This window comes from Pyrus communis, chromosome 15 (assembly GCF_041283825.1).
Source record: "Pyrus communis isolate YQ-2024b chromosome 15, ASM4128382v1, whole genome shotgun sequence".
Classification (NCBI taxonomy): domain Eukaryota; kingdom Viridiplantae; phylum Streptophyta; class Magnoliopsida; order Rosales; family Rosaceae; genus Pyrus; species Pyrus communis.
Window position 1 is genome coordinate 20,729,848 of NC_142579.1, and position 15,202 is coordinate 20,745,049.

General features: G+C 37.4%; 1 protein-coding gene and 1 long non-coding RNA gene across 2 annotated transcripts; one reads left to right on the forward strand and one right to left on the reverse strand.

The window, feature by feature from the left end:
- Positions 1 to 395: 395 nt before the first annotated feature.
- On the reverse strand, positions 396 to 1,698 carry LOC137718837 (uncharacterized). Its single transcript, XR_011065937.2, has 2 exons — positions 1,171 to 1,698; positions 396 to 1,074 (listed from the first exon to the last, which is right to left on the reverse strand). It is a non-coding gene; the product is annotated as an uncharacterized LOC137718837 (long non-coding RNA).
- A 3,272-nt stretch (positions 1,699 to 4,970) lies between these two features.
- Positions 4,971 to 6,870, forward strand: LOC137733267 (putative xyloglucan endotransglucosylase/hydrolase protein 6). The gene is made up of 4 exons (XM_068472415.2): positions 4,971 to 5,296; positions 5,473 to 5,573; positions 5,666 to 5,862; positions 6,192 to 6,870. The coding sequence occupies exons 1-4, from the start codon at positions 5,101 to 5,103 to the stop codon at positions 6,580 to 6,582; spliced, it is 885 nt and encodes a 294-aa protein (XP_068328516.2). The 5' UTR covers positions 4,971 to 5,100; the 3' UTR covers positions 6,583 to 6,870.
- The last annotated feature ends 8,332 nt before the right edge of the window (positions 6,871 to 15,202 follow it).

Here is a 15,202-nt window from a genome sequence, read left to right on the forward strand (position 1 = left end):
TTTTACTAACTTCTCTGTTTTTAACCGTTGGATCAAATTTCAAAAACCCATATTACTTGATTTTTGGGTTTTGGAAGGCCGAATTTTCATTGGACGGCTTTCACTTCAGGGGCAGCACTTGACTCAGAGAGAGAGAGAGTGAGAGAGAGAGAGAGAGAGAGAGGCTGCTATGTGGTCTTTTTATACACAACACTGATATCTTAGGGCATGGAGTTAGGTGCAAGGAAAATCTTATCAATATTCCACTCTTGTAAAATCACACTCACCAACCTTAGTACCTTACTAAGCTTTTAGAATCTCATGGGATGTATGGATACAACCGGGTGAGTTGGGCAGCATTTGCATTCACATAAAAGATAATACTTGTAAGGGTAAATTACATAAAATTACTTCAATTATGAGTCAAAACACAATTTCATACCTTATATTTAAAAAATTACAATGTCATACATCATCTTACGAATTTGTTGCAATGTCAAACTTCTTTTAATTTTTCTGTTAATTTTTCTGTTAAATGCTGACGTGACTTGAGACAGGACCCACTTCCTAGCACAATTAGATCAAAAAATTAATTAAATATTAACAAATTAAAAGTTAAATCATTTTAATATTTTTATATTTTTATTAAAAAATGCGGAGCCCACCACTACAAACTCACCCTTCTTCCTCAATCTATCTGTCTTTGCTGAACCTTCCTTCCTTCACCACCAAAACCAGAACTCACTCCCCCGTCGCCTACCTCACCTGCCAATCACCACCCTCTCTCCCTGCTGCTCTTCAACCCAAATTATTGACTACCTATTACTTTACCATTTTGGTCCCCAATATTGTTAATTTACTCAAACAAATCAAATACTGAAATTTTGCAAACTGGATGGGCTCTGTTGCTACGCCCCTTTGACTCCTTTGCCACCACCACAAGCAAATCGACGTGCATCCATCTTTTTATTTCCCTTATATTTCGAACACGCGGTGGTGTGTTTGTCAATCTTTGCGCATACAATCATGCTAGCATCATCTTGGGCAACGACATTGCGGAAGTCTTAGGCAACGACAACAATCTTCCTAATCTTCCTAAATTCCCAACACCGACAATGATTAATTTAAATAAATTTGTATAAATTGAGCTGATTTAATGAAAAAGTTCAATAAAATCAACAAGCAACATACCTGTGTGTCGGATTCCGGTTTAGATTCGAATTCAGAGCTAGCATCATCTTAGGCAACGACACTGGGGATTGATTATTGCTGCAAGGCTTTGGAGATCTTGAAATCGATGAAGGTTTCTTGGGCTACTATTTTAGAGTAGGAAATGAATTCCCACAGGGACTTAGAGTGGCGAGAAGCTCGGGAAGGCTTTAAGGCTTCTTCGTTTTTTTCATGTTCGTCTTCCTCAGGGGACAGGAGGCGGCTACACTAGTGTTCTGGGGTCAAAGGGAGAATGAGTTCAATCGGGTTTGTGGGGTTGAGTTTGGGGTCCAAGAAAGGTGGAGGGGACGATTTGTGATTGGAGGTAAGAGAGGAGTTTGAGCTGGGTGGTCCACTGAGACTCCATTCGAGCTGGGTGGTCCAGGGAGAGAAGGTAGTGATTGGTGGACGAGGGCGGAGGTTTGGGAGGGGCTTTGGTTTTGGTGGTGAAGGAAAAAAGGTTAGGGGAGAACGGTGGACTGGGGGAGACAGGGGGACAGGGGAAGAAGGGTGAGGGTGGTGGGTTTGTAGGGGTGGGTCCTACATTTATTGGGGAAAATGTTTAAATAATATAATATTTATTTTTGGCCATTTTTTTTCTTGGTCTATGTTGTGACACGACACTTTCAATGTGATCCTTGTGGTGAATAAACTCATGTGACTATCACGTGGATGAATCAAATTCATCATTTCAATCCAAACTACATCCTATTCCATGGACATCTAGCATGACTTGTATACCGTATATGTGTGTTCTTTCTAGGCGAGCTATGACATACACTTGTTTCTCTGGTGAGTTGGCATCTGATTCCAGTGCACAAAGCAAATTGAAACAAAGTGGAGATAATTTACATTAACCATTGACGAAAGAAAAAATAACTTCATCATTTCTCATACCATAATGTATTTTGCACACTAATGACAAAAGCATATATCCAACCCAAAAAGAAAAAAGAAAAAAAAAAAGAAAAAGATAGAAGTATGTCTTCCACAATATATTGTGGCTCATCATAACAAAAAGTCATTAAAAATGTTTTCCACAAAATAAACAAATAATCTAGTTTTTCACAAATCAAAATAAATTCCCTTCGCTTCATCATTTTTATTTTTATTTTTTTGCAAGGTATTGTGCTTTTTCATCTGTTGATTTTGCATATTCTGCATTGGGGCCATTCCAGAAGGTCTCCAAGGATTTTTAGCATTTTGATGATATTGCAGAGGTCATTTCAGGAGGTCTCCAAGGTGCATTGAAAGGTTGTGTACTGCAAGACTACAGCTTGCATCAAACCACACTACCAATTAAAGACAAAATTGAAAGGCACATATGCAGACTGGTACAAATTGATACAAGAATTAAAATTCAAATAAGACTAAGTCTCTAACTCATGATCAAAGACGTGTTGGCATTAAAAAAAAAAATAATAATAGTTTATTAAAAGTATTAGGATTTCCAAACAAAGTCATACCTAAGAAATTAGGCGTGACTTCCCATTCACCTCTTCTCCTAGCTATTGACATGGTTTTATAGATTTACTTTCACTGCGTTTAAGTTCTTTTTTTTTTTTTTTTTTTTTTTTAAGTCATACTAGATGTCCACCACATACAATGTAATTTGGATTGAAATGATGAATTTGACCCTTCCATGTAATAGTCACATGAGTTTATTTAACAGAAGACTAACAAAAGTTTGGATTGGACCTCAATTGCTAACAAGGCTCACTACGAGGATTTAATTAACAACTTTTTCACCATGTGGGTTACATTGAAAGTGTCGTGTCACCAAAGGGACCACAAAAAAAATTTGGCCTTTATTTTTTAATATTTAATTAAGTTTTTAATTGAGTTGGGCTGGAGCATTTAACATAAAATTTAACAGAAAAACTGACAGAGGTCTGATATTGTAACAAATTTATAAGATGAGGTATGACATTGTAATTTTTAAAACATGAGGTATGAGGTTGTGGTTTAACCCATAGTTGAGGTCGTTTTGTGTAATTTACTCTCCTTGTAACTTCTAAGCTTTACTTGTTACTATTATGTGGGAAATACACATAAATAACACGTTTTGCATAATCAAAATGCAGCTTCACTTGTGGATCTCCATATCGACCCTAATGATTTTTTTTTTTTTTAATGACAAATGATACCGCTAGTGAGTTAAATTGTTAATCGTTAATGGACAAGGAGATGGGGTGGGATCGAACCAGTACCAAGCAATCGCCCAGGCTCTGTGTTCCACCATAAGGAGCGGAAGAGTGTGAGGCCAGAGCCGGGACCTCCCCGTTAGTTCCATTCTTTGGTCCAAATTCGGGCACGTAGGGAGTGCCTTTCGTCGTGGTTTTAGAATTTCCAATCATGTTTTCTTTTATCTAGGGCATGTGAATCAAAGAATTAAAAAAATTCTCAAACTGGGTGTGTTAGAAAAATTCAAAGAGGTATAAATTCGAAAAGAATTGCAAGAGCTTCTTTGAGATTTGAATCAAGCTCTCAATGAAAGCACCAATTTATGGTAGCAAAATTATGCCGCTACAGATTTGACGAAATTGTACTTACAAAACAAATTAAACATCTTTAGTTACCATCGAAGACACTTGCCTAGTAAGAGGGGTGGGGTTTGAACAATGAACCTCGGATGTCTAAATCAGTTTCTTTGAGAAGAGAGGGAGATTTTGAATTGAATTGTATAGAAACAACTTACCAAAGAATAAACATGTGATTGGGTATTTGTATGAGCTAGTAGCCGGCCATGGGGTGTAGGGAAGCTCACGCTACATGTTGGGGGCAGATTGGCCAAAGTGTGTCATTTGTTGGATGCATTAGAAAAATATCTTTAAGATGTTGAAATATCATAATGATGCTTGAGAATAATCCATGTGTCAGTTCCAAAAATTTTTGAAATATTTTTAGCTTCATAAAAAAAAAATTTATTTCATCCCACTCAAAAGGGAGGCCAATGGTGACTAGCATAGTGGAAAATTAAGATGAAGAAAAGGAAAGATGTTTGAAATGTCATATGAACCTATACACAATTTTCAATTTGCCATATGAACTAAAATTTTAAGCGAATAATCATGTCAACTTTCAAAATCATTAACCTGTCAGCTTATCCTAACTTTGTTAAATTTTCCATTCAAAATAAGTCATGTGTCTCGTACATAACTTAAGTTTAGGTTTGTTTTCGGCATGTCAACACCTCACTCCCTTTCTAAAGTTGCCTTCCACCAAAAAAAAAAAAAAAAAAAAAATCCTAGAATTCCTTAAAGATAGTCATTGAGGTCCTCCAATGTATTGTTTTTGGGATCAAGAAAATGTTGTGGACCTTAAAAGCTTGCAATTAGCCACAACTCTATATTAGTGAGCTTAATGTACTTTTTAAGTAGTCCACAATAACTAAACTTTTTAAACGAACACAACATGCTTTTAACTAACCAAAATTAAAGAGTTTGTACTAAAGAGAAGTAAAGAATTTGTGGAAAGGAGGTCAAAAGTCTGCAATAACCCTTAATATAAGTCATGTGCACTTATTTTTTATGGAGAACCTAACGTAGTTGATATGACAAATTGTTTAAAATTTTAATTAATATGAAAAATTAAAAATTAAAAATTGTGTATAAGTTCATATGACATTTTAAAAAATATCTCATAAAGAAAGTGATGGTATTTAATTACGTCGTGCGGATTAACTAAGAAAGAAGAAGCGCGAAAGAAGAATACAAACTGTTGGGTAGGACCTAACTGAAAGCTTGCCATTAGCTGGATGGAAAGCAAAGTTGTGATGGAATTTCCATTGGGAAGCCAGTCTTCTTTCCCTTCCCTAACTAAATATGTATAAATAGGCCACATCTTCTCATCATCCAAATCACATTCAAATTATTAATTCCATAACCTATCATATTTTTGTGTGACAAAATCATGGCCCTTTACCTTAGTTGGAGATGGAGGGTTGTCGTTGCTTCTTTCTGCTTTTGTTTTCTTTCTTTATTTTCTCTCTCTGCTTTTGGACGACCAGCCACTTTTCTTCAGGACTTCCAAGTCACATGGTCCGATTCTCATATCAGGCAAATCGATGGAGGGAGGGCCATCCAACTCGTTCTTGACCAAAATTCTGGTAAATATAGTTATTCGATCGTGGGGTCAACTTTGGTATTTTTAGTACTAATAATATAATTATTTTTATATAAAAAGAACAAAAAAAAAGGTTCGATTCAATCCGAGTATTGTTTGTCTTCACAAAATATGACGAAGTAATGAGTGCTTGCTAAATTTGATGCATTATTTTTTCAGGTTGTGGGTTTGCCTCCAAGCACAAGTACTTGTTTGGGCGTGTGAGCATGAAGATCAAACTCATCCCTGGAGACTCTGCTGGAACTGTCACCGCTTTTTATGTAACTTTACGGCTTCAAAACCCTGAATAGATTTCTGGGTTTCTTGATTTCTATGAAATGTTAATCTGATTTGCATTGAAATTCTTTGGCAGATGAACTCCGACACCAATACAGTTCGTGACGAGCTAGATTTTGAATTCTTGGGGAACCGGACTGGACAGCCTTATACAGTCCAAACCAATATCTATGCTCATGGGAAGGGCGATAGGGAGCAAAGGGTTAACCTCTGGTTTGACCCTGCTGCAGACTTCCACACTTACACTATCCTCTGGAACCATCACCATATTGTGTAAGCTAACAAGTTCATAGTCTGTCTCACCAGATATCTAACATGTTATGATGTTAGATAGTTTTACTTGTGTTAAACAAGAATAGGTCACATATATATTTGACCAGTTTTGATTCACAGTCATCTGACAACATAATATTATTCGAGAAGGGAAGATGATTTTTCACACACCCATTTCAGTCTCTCAAACATGAATGCGTATAAAGCTAAAACGGGTGTGTGTTTATCATTTTCCTTCGAAGATATTTCACTACATTAAACATTATTTTTACTTTATTTAAATGTGTGGTCAGAATTTGGTGTGAATGTCTATATTGTTGGTAGTGCAGCTTCTATGTGGATGATGTGCCTATAAGGGTGTACAAGAACAATGAAGCCAAAGGAATCCCATACCCAAAGCTCCAACCAATGGGGGTGTTTTCGACATTGTGGGAGGCCGACGATTGGGCTACCAGAGGAGGACTTGAGAAGATCGACTGGAGCAAAGCCCCTTTCTATTCATATTACAAAGATTTTGACATTGAGGGATGCCCTGTGCCAGGACCAGCCTCATGTGCCTCAAGCACCAACAACTGGTGGGAAGGCGCTTCATACCAAGCCCTCAACGCCCTTGAGTATCGAAGATACAGGTGGGTTCGTATCAACCACATGATCTACGATTACTGCACCGACAGATCCCGGTACCCAGTAGCCCCACCAGAGTGCACCGCCGGCTTCTAAGTGGCCTCCAATGGCCAAAAACAATGCTTGTTTGTACGTACATCCATATATCATACTTGTTATCACCAACGTGCCCTTGTACATTAATTAACGTGTAATAAGAGCCATGGACAGTAAAGGGTATATTGGGAAATATGGGAAATTCTTGTGCAAATGTAAGTGTATATATGTGGATGGAAGACCGAGTCTGTTTTAGAAGTGAGCAAATGCCGATATCTATTAGTGGCTGTATGTGTGTGTATCCAGCTCGCATTATTGTATCAATAAAGCTCCTGCGTTATTGTGAAAGGGATATGTGTTTAATTTAAACTCTATCAGTTTTCGAAATTTTGAAGAAAAAGTCTTCCCTTGTTTTGTACTGTTGAAAGAAGCAATTGGTACATACTGACACGATATAACAAAGAAAAAAAATGGAAGCAAACAAAATGATCGGTCGATTTCGTTGAGCACTACTGTTTTCAAGTCGTCCGACTGAATCGAATATATGTAACACTGAGAACTTTTGCAACGGGTGTTCAGCCATCCTTATACTACCCTCGTCCAGTTTCACTTAACTTCTGAGTGCATGTATCTTACCGCCCAAGAACGTGTTTAACGTTTTAACGTTTAAGGACAGTAAGTGTATGATCTGACTTCGACTGAAATGTCTCAGGTGGGGTAATGCACCTTGGTCTTAGCTAGCATAAGCCATAAGTACCTACCACAGAGATGGTCCCAGGTTAATCAGCAGAGTCACAATCAGTTGTTGCACGTATGGCCCTGAAACATGTCTTGATTACGATCATTGTAACCATTGGGACGTCAGATTTATGATCCATGTAGATGTAGGGTTGCAGACTGTGAGAAATGTTGTCTACTTTCTGAATATACAAGCAGCTCAATCACTTTACACTCGCAAATGATAATCCCAACTAGCCATTTGGATGGTCTCTCTTTGGTCAATAAACTAAAACAAATTTTGAAGTCCATTATTAAAACAGAAAATTGACAAATTAAAGTGATAAGACGAAACTCGAATTTTTATGTTAGAAAGCTCAGAGAATAAACCCTTCAGCAAATTCAACTAAGTAGAACTGAACTAGCCATTTCGATAGTCACTCTTTGGTAAACTAAAACAAATTTTAAAGTCCAATATGAACATAGAAATTTGACAAATTAAGAGATTATGTCAAAACTTCAAATTGCATCGAATTTTTAGGTTGGAATGCATAGAGAAGAAACCCTTCAATGAATTCAACAAAGTAGAACTGAATGTTATTAGACGAAATGGTTAGTTGGATGTGTTATCCTAGTCACACAGGCAAGCCTGATCTTGACCGGATCGACAAGAGGGCATTAAAAAAGGGACCCGTTGAACTTAAGCTATTAAAAAGAGGGACCATTGCTATGATGAACCAAGCAAGAGAGTCCAGAATTCATGGTGTAAAATGATGTTTTTGCTTGGGGCATGGCACATCTCCTTTGTTTTAGTTACTATGCATTTTAGGTCCACAAGTATAGTGCCAAACAAAGTACCTAAAAGCAGGACGTGGTTGCATTGCATTCCACGACGGTTCAATAAAATCTTCCGCTTAATTAGTTTTTAAACTTTTTATAGACGTTGAGTTTGCACAGTAACTCAACTTTGTTGGGTGAAGGAAGAAAATTAAAAACTAGAAAATATATAGGAGAAAGTGAGGGATGAAGGGTGGAGCAAGAGAGGCGGAAGAAATTAAAACCTATAATTGAAAATAATTTTTAAGTTTTTGAATTTAAGGTTTGGTTTTATTCATTATCTTTCACTCTCATTCAGTCATGCATTCATTTCTATTTTACTTCACGTATTTCTTCTTTATCTTTAACAAAAATAAAATATTAAAAAAACTAAAATCCAAAAAGTTACCAAGCAGGCGCGTAGTTATTAAGTGAACATGCCAATGGATAAGGGTTAGACAGAGCATAATGGATAAGAAGCTAATTTCCAACAATTGATGGGTAGTACAAATGATTGAGTGTTGAGCTCTGGTGGGATAAGGATGGTACTAGAAATTGTTGACTTGGTAGGATCTTGATTGATATCAATCCCATGTAATCACACGTAATCCTGTGTAATTAGTTTTTTCTTTCTATTAACGTTAGGGTTGTATACATATAAATGCCTCTCAATGAGAAGAATACATATATCATTCAAGCATTCTTTTCTTGGCACTAGAGCTAGGTTTAGAAAAACAAATAAGAGTTTTAACAAAAAAATCACGGTACTGTTCACTTTAACGAAAATTCACATTTTTACATTAAAAAGTCAAATCTATTACTATTCATTTTATCCTTTATTTTGTCCTTATCGTTAAAACTCAAAGTTTTCAAACCCCTTTCATTAATTTTTCTTAAAAAAATTAGAAAAATCGCTCTGCTGTGCGCATAACCCAGCGCTAGAACTACCAGCCGCGCCGCCAGTTGTGCAGCGCGTTGTCCGACCGCTAGTCGCGCCACAAGTTGTGTTGGGCACCGTCCAACCAGCAAGTGTCGCCGTCGTTGTTGGACTGAACCCACTCCATTCCGTTCGTCTCGTTTTGTTCGCTCCATTCTGTTTCTCGTGAACCCTGATCTCCATTCCCTCTGGCTGCCTGACTCGCAGGCTGAATACCAAATTGCATGATCTCATAGCAGACCAGGATCTCGAATCACCTCGACTGCTAACCCACCCCTGCAAACGGCCACACCTGATCAATACCGTACCCGCATCTCTGCCTCTTCAATCTGTATTCGACTGAAAACCATAAATTCTCGACCTATTGCTGCCCGAAATCCGTTGAACCCGCCTGAAGAAATTCGTTGAGTCGTCCACATCACACCGAAGAGCCAAACCTGCAAACTCGTCTCAGCTCACCCCTGCAATTAACAATCCAGACCAGCCCCTACTGCTGCTTCAAAGTTTGCAGACCTACAGTGTCTCTTTTTTAATTGTGTTTTGTTTTATAAAAAGAAAAAAGAAAAAAAGAAAAGAAGAAAAAGGAAAAAGGCAAAAAAAAACAATCAGCTTTGTTTTTCACTAGGCTTTTTTGTTTTGTCGTTGGGCTACTTTGTTAGGCTCATACTGATTATTTGCATAGCTCGGTTTGCTTGGAGTTTAGGCTTCATCAATCATGGACTCACATTATGGCCTCGATAGTCAGAGCTAAGGCCGATTCTAAACTTATGGCCGAGAAATTGTCTGCTTTGCTTACCGATACAGGTAACGATGGTAAGGATTTACAGGTTTCTGCATGTATTATGAATAATACATGGATAATTGATTCTGGTGCTACTAAACATATGACTTGTGATTCTAGACAGATACAGACCCTAAAACCGTCCACCAAAACTTTTGTAAGTGTTGCCAATGGTAATGTTGCCCCCATTATTGGGGAAGGCACTGTCTCCCTTTCTAATACCGTTAATCTTGATATTGTACTTGTTGTCCCTACCATTGATTATAATTTGTTATTTGTTGCTCAAATAACTGTTGCCCTTCATTGTCTTGTGATTTTTTGGCCTTCCTTTTGTGTCTTTAAGGACATTCGGAATCGCAAGATGATTGGTAATGGTATTAAAAAAGGAAGCTCTACAACTTGGAGTTGGCATCAGACAGTACCCGGATTTTGACTCAAGCTCTTGTCGTGGAAGGGTCTCATGAGGAGATGAATAAAGATTCGGAGGTTTGGTTATGGCATCGCCTCCTTGGACATGCTTCTTTCGGGTATTTACAAAGGTTGTTTCCTAGCCTATTTGTCAAGCACAATGTTTCTAACTTTAAATGTGATGTTTGTGAACTGGTTAAAAGTCATCGTACTTCGTTTCCATCGAGTTTGAATAAAAGTTCAGCTTCATTTATAATAATTCATTCTGATGTTTGGGGACCCTCTAAAACTGTTACATTTGGTGGTGCTCATTGGTTTGTTACTTTTATTGATGATTACACATGTATGACTTGGGTTTGTTTGATGAAGTCCAAAAGTGAAATTCCTTCTTTGTTTCAGCAATTTCACAAAATGGTGCAAGTACAGTATAAGTCACAAATACAAGTTCTTAGAAGTGATAATGGCGGTGAGTATGTGAATTCTGAACTTCGTGCCTTTCTTGATCATCATGGTATTGTTCATCAAACTACATGTCCGTCTACTCCACAACAAAATGGAGTTGCAGAATGCAAGAACCGTCAGCTTCTGGAGGTTGTTTATGCTTCCTTGCTTGAGGCGTGTCTTCCCCTATCTTATTAGGGAGAAGCTCTCACCTCAGCAGTATATCTCATTAATCGTGTTCCATATAGATCAATTGACTTTCAAACACCACTTCAAGCTCTGTCCTCGCATATTGATGCCCTTACAGTCCCCAATCTTCCACCTCACGTGTGTGGATATGTGGCCTTCATTCCTCTCCACAAACAACAGATGAGTAAGCTCAAACCGCGAGCCTTACGGTGTGTGTTTGTAGGATATTCTTCAAATAAAAAAGGATATCGATGTTATCACCCTCCGACGGTTTGTCACTATGGATGTTGCATTTCATGAGAATGATATGTACTTTGCTAATCCTGAGTCTTCACTTTAAGAGGAAAATCATATAGAAGTTCAAACTCTTAATTATATTATTCCAAATACAGATATTGTGAATGATATGGATTTAAGTGGTGATATCTTGGAAAGAAGTGATGATCATTCACAAGAAAATAATGTTGTGAATGACTTGGAGTTAAGTGGTAATATCTTGGAGACAAGTGGTGATCATTCGCAAGAAAACAATGTTGAAAACCTTGAAAGAGACAAGCGGACACCAGACAACTCACTATCAGCATTGCTAGACAACTCAGTGTCGCCAACTGTCTCATAGTCAGTCTCATCACAATTGAGCCCCAATAACCATAATCAATCATCTTTGATCTCGGATGCACCACCATGTCATCTCCTTGATCGTGTCAACGGAGGTATTCCTAAAGTTGCTTACGAAGTTGACCCTAAATGAAAAAATAGATATCCAGTTAATAAACCCAACCTCGAGTCTAATGTATTATACCCATTAAGCAATTATGTGTCTACCAATCACTTGTCAAAATCAAATAAGTCATTCGTGCATCAATTATCTACTGTATCTATTGCTAACAGTGTGCATGAGGCTTTACATGATCCACGTTGGCAAGTTGCAATGAATGAAGAATTGAAGTCTTTGAAGAAGAATGCTACTTGGGAGATCACAGACTTGCCGTGTACACTGTATAGTACAAAGTTGATGGGACGGTAGACCGCTTGAAGGAAAAACTAGTAGCGAAAGGGTACACTCAAAACTATGGAATCGACTATACATATACATTTGCCCCAGTAGCCAAGACAACACAGTCTGTGCTTTGTTGTCATTGGCGGCAAACCTTAATTAGCCTTTACAACAGTTCGATGTGAAGAACGCATTCTTGCATGGAGATTTGACAGAAGAGATTTATATGGATCTTCAGCAAAGATGTAATGCTCCAGATAAATACAAGAGAAAGCTGTGCAGATTGAAGAAATCCTTGTATGGTTTGAAGCAGTCCCCTCGAGCATGGGTTGGAAGATTCATAAAATCTATGAAAGCATTTAGTTACAGACAAAGTAATTCTGATCATACTCTGTTCTTAAAAAGACAAAATGGGAAGCTGACTACACTAAGTGTGAACGTAGATGATATGGTGGTGACAGGGAATGATCCGGAAGAGCATGCGGCCTTGCAAAGTTACCTGTCTATAGAATTTAAGATGAAAGACCTTGGATCCCTGAAATATTTTCTAGGGATAGTGGTATCAAGAAGCAATTCTGGAATTTTCTTGTCTCAAAGGAAGTATATTATTGATTTACTGCACGAAATTGGCATGTCAACATGTTAGTCAGTAGCTACACCATTAGAGGAAAGATTAAAGCTTAGTGTTGATCCTAATCAAGTACCAGTTGACAAAGGGAGATACCAAAGGTTTAGTAGGTCGTTTAATGTATTTGGCACACACACAAGACCAGACTTTGCTTATGCCTTGAGTGTAGTAAGTTGATATGATTTTTACCATCTACAAAAGTAGGGATAAAAACACATGAAATACTTGCAAGAATACAAGACTATTGTAGTATAGATGCTCATGCAAGGTCGTTCTCCTCAAAGACTATTTGGATAATTTATGTAGAAACAATTCCTAATTAAATATTTAAAATTAAAAATTGAGAAAAGAAAAGAATTTTAAAAACTAATATGACAAAAGAAAAGAATTTTAAATACCAATTTATAAAAGCACTAGGGTTCCACCATCACCTAGCAATCCAATGTATTTTTACCAATTACTTATGATCTACACATGCCACTTTGAAGGTTAGGTTTTACTAATTTATATTCTACTTGGAACCTCCAACATAGAACGTATATCTAACATGCAACCCGTCTGGATGTTCGGATCGAATCTGAACATGAAAGACTCATTATGCTTTATGAAAACCCTTTGAAAAACCATGCAACCCTTAAGACGTGGTGTTCATCTTAAGTGAAATTACAATTATTAATCACAAGAAGCCAGCGTCAATTTTAGGGAACCTTCCGACCAAAATTGCATCAAATTACTTTTCTAAAGATCCTAATGGTGATTAGGCATTAAGACAATTAGATAGTTTCAATCACAGTGATCAATAATTCAAAGTATACATGCAATCAATTATAAGCAATTAAATAAAAATCACATATTCATGCTAAGGCTTAAGGCTTCACCCTAGTAAAAGGAATTAGTTACGCATATTTATAATTTGAATCATAGAAAATATTATTAAGAATAAAAGGAATGAAAACACCTTAAAGTAGAAATTCTCCAAGAACCCTAGCCAAGTTCTCTGTCTCCAAAGTAGCATAAAAATAAAGCGTCTCTGAGATTAAGAACAGCCAAGCAATATATTTTGCTAAGCCATTGGACAAACCCTGAGACATAGCGCTCTTATTCCAAATAGGAAACTAAATAATTATAAAATATCTTAGAAAATAAAACCCTAATTAAACTAGGAGAATCTGCCAAGTACTTGTCCAGCCACGTTTTAGTCTCAAATCTTCTCCAAATCAGGCCCATAATAGCTTTTTCTAAGGATTAGAACGTTCTGAACATATCTTCAGAAGGCCACGAACCCATCCGAGGTCATCTTGGGCTCCAAAAACGCAAGTCGAGCCCAAAACGCACTATTCCAGCACTGCACATTGCTCCGTTATTTTATTGCCAGAAAATAACTGCTTGGTAGAAAAATCTGATATTTTGCTACAATCAAGCCAAGTGACTCACGAACGTCCTCCAATTGGAATTACTCCAAAATTCATCCATTTGACCATGTTTTGCTTCAGATGAAGTTGAAAGTCCTATATTAGAAATACAATTCAAAGTATCAAAATTCTTCTAAAATATTAACCAAAGTATACTAAGAGCAACTCCAGCGTTGGAGCCCTCCCCTCTGGCAATACACTATTCAATCCACCTAATGAACAGTAACTGCCCTTAATGAACAGTAAGTAGCCCTGGCAATAGAATTTGCATCTCCACCGTTACACTTCAATAGCCCTGGCAATAGGCAATAAAATATTATTATTTTTTTTTTATATAAAATAATACAAAATAATTTTAATTGTAATATCGGATAAGATTTTTAATCGTTCTCGTTGCGCCACGTGTCATTATCCGAAGTATTATTAAATAATACAAAATAATACAAAATAATACAATTATTGGTGATGGATTTCTGATAAGATTATTAACCAATCACGTCGCGCCACGTGTCATAATCGGTTCACAATCTTTGAGGATAGATTTCCATCAGATTTTTAACGAATGACGGCATGCCACGTGTCATAATCTGTTTACAATCTTTGAGGATAGATTTCCATCAGATTTGTAACGAATGACGGCATGCCACGTGGCATTATGCAGAACCTAATCCTTTCTGAATCCTCTATATAATCCACCATCCATCCTCACAAATCTCACACCAAAATTCTCAAGATCTCTATCATTATTCATAGTTTCTGCTTCCTTATTCACAAAAATTTGTATCATTATTCATAGTTTCTGTTTCTTTTTTTCAATGTCGTCTTCTTCTTCCTCAAGGATGATGTGGGAATACAATCAGGAAGAGGAAGAATTGTTTAACGAATCTGAAGCAATCTTCAATCACCAGAGGGTAAGAAATGAGAGGGAAGAGGATGAGGAGCGTCAAATGAGAAATGACGAAGTAAGAAGGGGCAGAGCCTCACATTCCCGTCGAGTCATCCAAGCTGCGGCTCAGATCTGCAGGCCCAGCCGTTCTGGAAACCTTGATAGAAGCAGGCAACGACGAGGTATGGAACTCTTGGATGATTATTTTGTTCCTAATAGTGCATTCCCTGATACGTACTTTAGACGTCGTTTTAGAATGGAATGACATTTGTTCAACAAAATCATGAATGCTGTTTGCAACCATGATTCTTATTTTGTGCAAAAAAAAGATGCTTTTGGTGATATGGGTCTACTGCCTGAGCAAAAAATTACTGCTGCTTTGCGGATGCTTGCATATGGAGCATCTGCAGACCAAGTGGATGAGATAACGAGGATGGGGCAATCAACCATTCTTGAGTCCCTGATGAG

Coding starts and splice junctions, on each gene's coding strand:
- LOC137733267 (XM_068472415.2), top strand. CDS start 5,101: ATGGCCCTTTACCTTAGTTGGAGATGGAGGGTTGTCGTTGCTTCTTTC. Junction 5,297..5,472: donor CGTTCTTGACCAAAATTCTG/GTAAATATAGTT, acceptor TTATTTTTTCAG/GTTGTGGGTTTGCCTCCAAG. Junction 5,863..6,191: donor TGGAACCATCACCATATTGT/GTAAGCTAACAA, acceptor TTGGTAGTGCAG/CTTCTATGTGGATGATGTGC.